This window comes from Salvelinus sp. IW2-2015, linkage group LG26 (assembly GCF_002910315.2).
Source record: "Salvelinus sp. IW2-2015 linkage group LG26, ASM291031v2, whole genome shotgun sequence".
NCBI lineage: Eukaryota > Metazoa > Chordata > Actinopteri > Salmoniformes > Salmonidae > Salvelinus > Salvelinus sp. IW2-2015.
The window spans coordinates 8,767,768-8,778,558 of record NC_036866.1 but is presented as its reverse complement, the minus strand read 5'-3'; the positions used below and the strand labels follow the sequence as shown (position 1 = coordinate 8,778,558).

Genomic DNA, 10,791 nt, shown 5'->3' with positions numbered 1-10,791 from the left:
TGCTATTCTTTTATTTGTGTGTAGCAAAATTCGCAAAAAACTGTTTCGCTGTTATTCGTGTGCCTAGATTGATGAAGGGAAAAATGTGATCTATTTAGACTAAGGCTGATAACGTATTGATTTCAAACATACAAAGGAGGAAAAATGTGTTGGTGTGACTAACAGGCTGCCTGGACTCACCTTTCATGCACCATAGGTCCAATCTCTAGCCAGGCCCTCGTCTGAAATTAATTTTATTGCTGGTTTTAAAGGGCAATCGGATGTTAAAATCCATTTTGGACTTATGAATACCATACCCATTGATTCTGATTAATTTGTTTAATGCCTTCAAACTTTATTTCAGCTGTCAGTACTCCCATCAGAACCCAGATATACATTTTCTTCCCGCCCATGTTTGTAAAACGAAATGAGAATGTAAAATGGTTGAAAACAAGTGGCAGCTACTCCTCCTCTTAGTGGCATTGACTTAGCTGGACCAGCAGATCCTCACTGTATCTTGAACCTTGATAGATTCGTGTTCGATATTACTAACAGCAGAGCAAATGAGCTCCTTTGCAAGAATGCTGCTGAAAATCTGAAATGAGGGGGGAATACCAAGTAATACAACCGACATTGGCTATGTATCTGAGATGTGTAGAAAAAGGGGGCTCACTGAAAAATTTAGCTCGATCACCCATATTGAAAGGGGTTTAGCATGTTGCTAAATGAAAATCAAATAAATATATCTTAATGTTTAGCGTGGGCTTAACTAATGATTCCCTGTTTATGAACAGCCAACAGATTGTCGAACTGATGTCCTACCACAACAATAGACATAAAAAATATCACTCCAAGCGTTCTGAAGAATCTGAGCTATATTAAACAGACAAGAATGTGTGTTGTAATGAGGCCGGCGTAGTGAAGCAATAGGAAAGAGACAAGTTTTCAACCTTACCAAAGGAAAGAAAGATCAAAAAGGTGAGAATGAACCAAAAAGGCCGTTATTCAAGTTAATGGAGAAACGATGCAGTTGTAAAGCTCTCAGCAGAGCATAGCAAGAGGATCATGTTCTCGCATGGAGATAAAAAACAAGCAAGCATCCCTCTGGCAGCTATGAAAAATGCTAAGTGAAATGTCAATGTCAGGATCTAACACAGAAATCCCCCAGGTCATGCAGCTGTCCTCGTTCATGGTTACAGTAATGACATGGTCTTGGGTTCAGCCCGCCAGCATCAGTGACCCTCAGATTAATGTAGAAGTTTCTCTGCTCCCTCATGGCCTTGAATGTCAATTCAACCACAGTTCTGGACAGGGAGAAAAATGGGACACAATTTTAACTTTGAATGTGAATATGTTGTCAAATAAACATACTTGGTCTGTTGATATTCTGAATAGAAATGAACAGACGTAACTGCAAGTGTGAGATGTGAAATGAGCAATACACACCTTTTCTACATTTGGGCAGTGCAATAATATTGGACCCTCCAGAAGTTCTACTCTGAAGGGTTCAGCAAAAGCCTGGCCCGTCTCTGTCTGCACAGCCAAACGTCACTAGACGGGGGTCTTGGTTTGCAGAGCTTCACGGGGGGGTGTCATCAATAGTCGAGCATTGTCGTGACATCTTCAGCTCTATCAAAATGGTTCGCATTCCAGTTGCAGGGATTTCATCTGATAACCAAACAAGATACTTTTATCAAAAGGAGTAAATGAGAGACGTCCAACTAAATAATCTTGTTCCCAGGTTGAAGCGCTGCTGGTGAACAAGATTACAACAAAATCAGAATTCCACCTTCGGATGGCGAGAAATGAGAACTCTGTATTTGCCATCTTTGACAAAGGGAGACTCTCTGTCCAGGGGGTGTGGTTTTGATTCATTCCGGTCCACTGTTGATGTCCAGCCATTTAGGCAGGATCTCTGTCCATGCGATACCAGAACATCAGTATATTGATTAAAAACGTCTGCCATTCACGAGGCTTCTTGCAATCTTAATGCGCATTCTGAATGTACTTCATCATAAAAGCGGCATGGTATATCGAGATTGAATGTGACTTTCAGCCAGTATGGTATATGGGGCGGCAGGTAGCCTAGTGGTAGGCGTTGAGCATAGTAACTGCATAGTATGAGTATGCAAGATAAATCCGAGCTGACAGTGGTACAAAATCTGTCATTGTTCCCCTGACACAAGGCAGTTGAACCCCCTGTTCCTGAGGCGTCATTTGAAGAATAAGATTTTTTTCTTAACTGATGTGCCTAGTTAAATAAGGTAATAAAAATCGGTCTCCATATTTATACAGGACTCATCACTTAATTAAATCAATTGCAGGTAAAGAAAGCTTCATTAACTCACATTAATTTATGTTGCCATGATGTCTGGATCAATGGCTGTATACAGAACCAAATCACTGTCCAGCGTGGCAGGTGTCAGATAGAAACAACCTTTCCACCTGGGTCAAAGACAGGGACATCATTCCTATTCCCTCCACATTCACCTGGACTGTGGCAGTGGGAGGTGGCAGGTGGTGTGCAAATGGGACCTCATTCTCCACAGTCCACCAACAGGGTGTAGCGATTGTCCTTTTCAAAGTCAAGGGGCTAAACGGGAACGAGACACACAGCCAGGTTCATGACACAATGACAAAAACACAACAATTTGTCAAATATGTTGTATGTTCTAGGGTGAAATGCAGACACAGTCAAATACATATTTGCTGTAACTTGTGCTCCATTCACATACCCATCTGAATGAAACCGAAAGAACCAAGCAGTACCGTTTGGCTCGGTGGGTAGGATGATGTCCTCCAGAGGATCACTAGTCCGAGTGCTGTACAGTTGAACATTCACCTGGGTCTCCATTACATATCCGTGGCTTGTACTTGTGGTACGGCAGTTGGGTAAGGATGTGGCTCACTCTCCATCACTACTGGCATTTTGGACCACCAGGGGGCATTCACGTTATTCTCTGGTACAGACACCGTTTCTAAACAGAGAACATGAGAGAAAATTGCTGTATGCCCATTATCAAGTAAAGTTTCTTCAAGTCAGCTCCTTCAATCAAAATATTTCCCTCTTAAGTCATTTACTGTTTAATGAGCCTGGTACTGTGTTTCTGATTGTGTACTACTTACTAAAGACTTCTCAATTGAGGGAGTCGCTTATGTGATTTCTGTCCGCTCATAGTAATTATGGGATTTTCCGAACATGTCAGACCATTGGCACTCCAATATCCAGCTTGGGATTTCATGTATATTTTGGAAATTTTCTGGAAAATAGGAGTCACCACAGATATGGCAGCATTGTGAAATGTAGAGGGGTTACTGTAAGTTAAAATGGAGTGATTAACTGATATAGCACTAACCTCTCTGTCCAGTGGTTGTCTTCCATAGCAGCATTTGACGCCCCCGAATCTGCACTCCTGTGATCAGGGTTGATGACAAACATGTTGCGACTCGGCAGTTCAGGTTCCTGATTTATAATAGTGTATCTGACATCAGAATTGGCTGAGCCAGGCTCATCTGCATCGGTGGCTGTGACCTGCATCACCTCAAAGCCTGAGAAGAAAATATTTCAACATAAATGATATTCATGGTGGACAAAAAAATATTGATATTGTACTTTTATTCTAAAACTCAAATGAGTGTATTGACTCAATGTTGACTGAGACACACCTGGTAGGGATGCTTCAGGGACAGTCCCTATAAAAGGATCTTGGGTGAAAACCGGCTTGTTGTCATTCATATCAATTACTTGAACAATTATCTCCATGGTTTCTTCTGCTATATCCGCACCAACTGACACAGCATGAGCCACAAGCTAAAGGGAAAATATAGAAAAATGTTAAACATGCATTCAATGTTCTAGAATTAAAAAGGCAAAACAAACTGACATTACCAGATATTGGTCTTGTCTCTCTCTGTCCAAAGGCTTGGTCACATAGAGAGTCCCAGAGTTTATGTCTACAAAGAACAGTCCCACAGGGGGTTTATCTGCTCCAGGACCAGTGATGCTGTACATTATCTTCACCTCTTTATCATTGTTGGACCTTATCTGAATGTGTAAAAAATGAAATGTTAAAACCAGAGCAAAATCCTGAACCAACCTTTTTTCCTGCCAACATAAATCTACAATCACTAACCTGCACCATATTCTTGGGGAAAAGGCCTCTGTCGTTCTCTGGGATGTTGATGGGAGGAATGACCCAATCCCTTTTCCTTCTCACCAGACCTACAAAAGGCTTTGGAAACTCCAGAATTGGAAGACTAGCAGGATACTTAAGCTGTGCCAAAAATATTTGTACAAATTAGAAAAATGAGACCAGCCCTATGAGTAGAGTTAGAGGAATGAAACTGACACTAAGTTGATAGATCCACATTCTCACCTGAGAGACAATGGCAGCATCCTCATGGCCGAAGCCCTCTGAGGAGATCAAACGAATATGAACCGTTTAAAAGCAAACAATGCCACTACAGTATGTTGCTACTACTCTGTATAATGCAATATAATATTCTAAACAGTAAAATAAGACCCTCAGTTTCTTCCCCTCCAGTCAGTGGATAGTCAAAGCCATTACCTGACTGTAAAGTCTCAGATATTCTCCCCAGGGCCCAACACTGAGGTTTGAAGGAAAACGAATATTGAAAAACATGATCTGCACTTNATCAATTACTTTAACAATAATCTCCATGGGGTCTTCTGCTGTACCCGCACCAACTGCAACAGCATGAGCCAAAAGCTAAAGGGAAAATATAGAAAAATGTTAAAATAACATGCATTCAATGTTGTAGAAATCAAAAGGCAAAACAAACTGACATTACCAGATATTTGTCTTATTTACAAACATTACCACATATTGGTCTTTTCTCTCTCTGTCCAAAGGCTGGGTCACATAGAGAGTCCCAGAGTTTTTGTCTACAAAGAACAGTCCCACAGAGGGTTGATCTGCTCCAGGACCAGTGATGCCGTACAGTATCTTCACCTCTTTATCATTGTTGGACCTTATCTGAATGTGTAAAAATTAAATGTTAAAACCAGAGCAAAATCCTGAACCAACCTTTTTTCCTGCCAACATAAATCTACAATCACTAACCTGCACCATATTCTTGGGGAAAGGGCCTCTGTCGTTCTCTGGGAAGTTGATGGGAGGAATGACCCAATCCCTTTTCCTTCTCACCAGGCCTACCAAAGGCTTTGGAAACTRCAGAATTGGAAGACTTGTAGGATACTTAGGCTGTGCCAAAAATGTTTGTACAAATTAGAAAAATTAGACCAGCCCTATGAGTAGAGTTAGAGGAATGAAACTGACACTAAGTTGATAGATCCACATTCTCACCTGAGAGACAATGCCAGCATCCTCATGGCCGAAGCCCTCTGTGAGGAGATCAAACAAATATGAACCGTTTTAAAGCAAACAATGCCACTACAGTATGTTGCTACTACTCTGTATAATGCAATATAATATTCTAAACAGTAAAATAAGTCACCCTCAGTTTCTTCCCCTCCAGTCAGTGAATAGTCAAAGCCATTACCTGACTGTAAAGTCTCAGATATTCTCCCCAGGGCCCAACACTGAGGTTTGAAGGAAAACGAATATTGAAAAACATGATCTGCACTTCCCTCCATATGTTATTGGACAGTGAAGTTAAATGGTTTTATTTGGCTCTACATTCCAGCCTTTTACATTAGAGAGAATGTTTAATATTAGGCGGCAGTACAGAATGCCAGCTTTTATTTGAGCATGTTTTCATACACCTCTGTTCCCCATTTAAAGATGAAAGCATTTTTATGTTAGTCTTAGTCCCACTATTTGAGAAAAGTCTTCAGGTGACAATATTCTTTTTAGGGCCGGTTTTCTATCTATCTAAAGCTCCTGCTTAATCCAGTGTGTGTTAGGCCTTTTAATTGTGTGACTTAGTTAAAACGAGGACATTTAAGTATAACGGCACGAGGCGAGACGCAGATCATAGCAGGGATAGGCAGATGGTTGAGTCTGATATTCTGTTTGTATCCAAAAGGGCGGTAGGAAGAGCTCGGCTCGTGAGACCGAGTATAAAAGGTCAAAACCAGTTCAGAGTCCAGGAGGTACAGCGCGGCAGGCAGGCTCAAGGTCAGGGCAGGGTGGGTCCAGAAACAGGTCAAGGGGTCAAAACCAGGAGTCTGGTAAGAAGAGAATACAAACAGGCAGGCGCACAGGAAACCCACTGGTTGACTGGAACATACAGACAAAACTGGCACAGAGGGAAAGATAACACAGGATATATACACCAGGGAAACAAGCAACACCTGGAGGGGGTGGAGACAATAACAAGGACAGGTGAAACTGATCAGTGGTGTGACATAAGTAGCTTTCATGACGTGGCTTAATTTGGCGTAGATAGTAGGAGACTATGGAGTCCTGGAGTAAGTAAGTAAGCCTAAATGAGACACCTGGGATTAGCCAGAGAATTCTGAGAATTAAATATCTGAAGGAAGAACATGAAATGAAGATGAGAATATCTACAGGTTGAATTCATACGAAATTGGTGAGAGAGAGGCAATAACGAGACAATTGTGATGACCAGCCATTGGGAACAATATGACATGTAAAAAATGAATGTCTCGTCGTTTGGATATCATGAGTGAGTTGTATTGATCACCACAAACTACATTTTAAACCACGCTTGGTTTAGTCACTCATTTTCATTGCTGCACACTATTTTAATTTTGTACAGAACAAACATTACTTCAACAAAAATATAAGCCATAATGAATACATTCCATATTTAAATGCATCTCATCTAGTTGAAGTGCTGCAATGTGAAAGCAACTCTGTTATCAAGTCCTCATTGGTCATTGCCTGCCTCAGCCATGGACACATCTGCTTGATCCTGATCTTCCATTGGAGGATCAGGATAGCAATGCTGCTTCAGGTAGATTGTGCAGCACAGCTGTAGCCAATGATCACCTTGCAGCACTTTTTTTAGCTTGAACTAAGTTGTATTGCTAGGTAACACTGGAATGACTTTTCCATACTCCAAACATGCATTCAACAATCCCTCTCGTGCGGATATGAGCTTGGTTGTATCTTTGCTGCTTCAGCGGTTGTGGGCATTTATGTATGGCGAGTAATAAAAAGTTTACTCTGACCATTATTCCACTTCCCAAAGTAGTAGTCCACTATGTTGTCCTCCTCTGAAGCTGAGCCACACAAGAAGCGCTGCATCTTTCCAACGGGCAACAATGTTTGAACACTCTACATTAGGTGTGCATACACCACTGAACACTTGATGGAAAACCAGTTCTTACGGTTACTGTACTTCTCAGCCATCAGTTGTTGATGGACATCTTGATGGGAACGTGACATCCATCTATACAGCCAATCACTCCTGGGAAGTGCCCATATTCATAGAATTGCACTTTATAGTTGGCTTGGCCAGCCGCAACAGGAAACTTGATGTGAGGACTCCTCAGTTCACAAATGTCCCAGCAGACTTTGAACTATTCTACACAGTTGCTTCTCTGGCACCACATAAATCAACAGTTTCACGATGAAAGATTCCAGATGCCAAAAACCTCAACGTGATCAGAACTTGGAGAGAATTGGGTAAAGGCCTTCCTCTTTGAGACCGAGAGGAAAGTATAGGCTCAAGCAAAGATGATCTCCAATGCATTTTCTTTCTACATACGAAAGAGGTCTCAAAGCTATTTCAAAGTAATTTAATGGATTACTCCTATCCGCAAGTACTCGTCTTGCTGGCCTCTGTAGTGCAGGTTGGTCTTCATTTAAAAATTCCAAATAGTCCATGCTCCCTCAAACAGTACTAAGCAGAAGTTCAACCTGCCTCTTTAAAGGATTCATTTGAACTGCAATTTAGTCCTAGAGTAGCTCTAATCCTCCCTCTTGCAATCGGCTTTGTTTAATCCAGAACAGGCTTAGTCTACGACTATTTTAAGATAAGTCTGTGCAAGTTGCTTTTGAGTTAAGACCGCTCAAACAGGCATTTTAGTCAGGGACTAGGCTTAAGCCTCGTCTGTGAAACCGGCCCATAGTGTATTAAAAGTAGTCAAAGTTTTTAGTATTTGGTTGCATATTCTACATCAAGCTTGTGACACTACAAACATGATGGATGCATTTGAGGTTTCTTTTGGATAATGTTTGTCCCAATAGGATCTGAAAAATGTCTAGGTTGTAGAATCAAAGCATTGTTTAAAATACGTGGGTGCTGGTTTTAAGCCGGAAGCAACCACCACAGGGTGTCCTTCCAGAACACAAGGAACTAGTATTTCAGTTTCAGGGGGTGAAATAAATGATCTACCCTCAACACCACTGACAGTAATTGTGTCTKGGGTTGCAAAATTCCAATAACTTTCCCAAAATGTCTAGGTTTTCCAGAAAACCAGGTTGAAAGATTTCCAGAATCAGAAGGAAATACGAAAATCCTACAACCTGGATTTCTGGAAAACTTGGGAATTTTCTGGAAAGTTACTGTAATTTTGCAACCATAATTGTGTCTGACAAGGATTGCGGTTCTGAAAACAGAAGTAAAACTAAACTTAGTAAATATACTAATATAAACAGTGCAATATTGTCAGTACACCTTTCCTGCAGTCAAATGGCCAAATCGCCCTTTAGTTGCCTCATGGGTGGAATGTTATTTTTTATATTCATATTTTTCTAAATGTGATGTTTCTGTGTCAAACAGTTGTTATATTTCAGTCTACTGTTATGTATATAAAGTGTAATATTTTGGGATGCAAACTCAATGTAAAACATTTAAACTCGATATCTGACATGGAACAAGTAACTTTTTTTTAAGCCAATAACCACATGTGTGAGGTGATTTACTTTTGTTTCGAAGTAGATTTGTTTAAGACTAACAAGAAACACTGTGACCCTGATTTAGCCCACTGTAGTAAAAGGTTAGCATGAGCGAWATACACAGAAATTAGCCTAGCACCACAAGTGAGAAATGCTAACAAACAGCTAATCACTAACAGGCATGCTAAATACTAATTCATTCTAAATGGAAATGCTAATGTTAGCGCTAACACGAGCGGGAGANCTGCAATGTGAAAACAACTGTGTGCAAGTCCTCGTTGGTCATTGCCTGCCTCAGCCATGGACACATCTGTTTGATCCTGATCTTCCATTGGAGGATCAGGATAGCAATGCTGCTTCAGGTAGTTGTGRAGCACAGCTGTAGCAATGATCACCTTGCAACATCTTTTTGGCTTGAAACTAAGTGTATTGCGGTAACACTGGAATCGACTTTTCCATACTCCAAACATGCATTCGACAATCCCTCTCGTGCGGATATGAGCTTGGTTGTATCTTTGCTGCTCAGCGGTTGTGGGATTTATGTATGGCGTGAATAAAAAGTTACCATATAAGTGACCATATCCACTGTCACCAAGTAGTAGTCCACTGTTGTCCTCTCTTAAACGGAGTACACAATGAAGAGCTGCATCTTTCCCATGGGCAACAATGTTTGAAAACTCTAAATTAGGTGTGCATACACCCTGAACATTGATGGAAAACCAGTTCTTACGGTTACTGTACTCAACATCAGGAGTTGATGGACACTTGATGGGAACGTGACATCCATCTATACAGCCAATCACTCCTGGGAAGTGCCCATATTCATAGAATTGCAATTTATAGTTGGCTTGGTGAGCAGAATCAGGAAACTTGATGTGAGGACTCCTCAGTTCACAAATGTCCCAGCAGACTTTTAAATATTCTACACAGTTGCTTCACTGGCATCACATAAATCAACAGTTTCACGATGAAAGATTCCAGATGCCAAAAACCTCAACGTGATCAGAACTTGGAGAGAATTGGGCAAAGGCCTTTCTCTTTGAGACCGAGAGGAAAGTCTAGGCTTAAGCAAAGATATCTCCAATGCATTTTCTTTCTACATACGAAAGAGGTCTCAAACCTATTTCAAAGTAATTTAATGGATTACTCCTATCCGCAAGTACTCGTCTCGCTGGCCTCTGTAGTGCAGGTTGGTCTTCATTTAAAAATTCCAAATAGCCAAATGATCCCTCACAAACAGTACTAAGCGGAAGTTAAACCTGCCTCTTTGAAGGATTCATTTAAGCTGCAATTTAGTCCTAGAGTAGCTCTAATCCTCCCTCTTGCAATCGGCTTTGTTTAATCCAGAACAGGCTAAATCTACAACTATTTTAAAATAAGTCTGTGCAAGTTGCTTTTGAGATAAGACCGCTCAAACAGGCATTTTAGTCAGGGACTAGGCTTAAGCCTTGTCTGTGAAACCGGCCCATAGTGTATTAAAAGTAGTCAGTTTGGTATTTGGTTGCATATTCTACATCAAGCTTGTGACACTACAAACTTGATGGATGCATTTGAGGTTTCTTTTGGATAATGTTTGTCCCCAATAGGATCTGAAAAATGTCTAGGTTGTAGAATCAAAGCATTGTTTAAAATACTGGGTGCGTTTTTAAGCCGGTAGCACCACCACAGGGTGTCCTTCCAGAACACAAGGAACTAGTATTTCAGTTTCAGGGTTAAATAAATGATCCACCCACACCAACACCACTGACAGTAATTGTGTCTAGGTTGCAAAATTCCAATAACTTTCCCAAAATGTCTAGTTTTTCCAGAAAACCAGGTTGAAAGATTTCCGAAATCAGAAGGAAATACGAAAATCCTACAACCTGGATTTCTGGAAACTTGGAATTTTCTGGAAAGTTACTGAATTTTGCCCATTGTGTCTGACAAGGATTGCGGTTCTGAAAACAGAGTAAACTTAGTTAAAAATATTACTAATATAAACAGTGCAATATTGTCAGTACACTTTCCCTGCAGTCAAATG

General features: G+C 40.8%; 1 protein-coding gene across 1 annotated transcript in view; it reads right to left on the bottom strand.

Annotated features, from left to right (window-relative positions):
* Nucleotides 1-2,515: 2,515 nt before the first annotated feature.
* Nucleotides 2,516-10,791, bottom strand: part of LOC111952696 (cadherin-1-like) — a 22,015-nt gene continuing 13,739 nt past the window's right edge. Inside the window, exons 2-9 of the mRNA XM_070435384.1 lie at nucleotides 4,548-4,587; nucleotides 4,356-4,393; nucleotides 4,113-4,253; nucleotides 3,869-4,024; nucleotides 3,646-3,790; nucleotides 3,391-3,528; nucleotides 2,854-2,957; nucleotides 2,516-2,572 (exon numbers count right to left, since the gene is read on the bottom strand). Of these exons, the coding sequence (XP_070291485.1) occupies nucleotides 2,516-2,572; nucleotides 2,854-2,957; nucleotides 3,391-3,528; nucleotides 3,646-3,790; nucleotides 3,869-4,024; nucleotides 4,113-4,253; nucleotides 4,356-4,393; nucleotides 4,548-4,587 (819 nt within the window). The remainder of the gene's footprint in view (nucleotides 2,573-2,853; nucleotides 2,958-3,390; nucleotides 3,529-3,645; nucleotides 3,791-3,868; nucleotides 4,025-4,112; nucleotides 4,254-4,355; nucleotides 4,394-4,547; nucleotides 4,588-10,791) is intronic.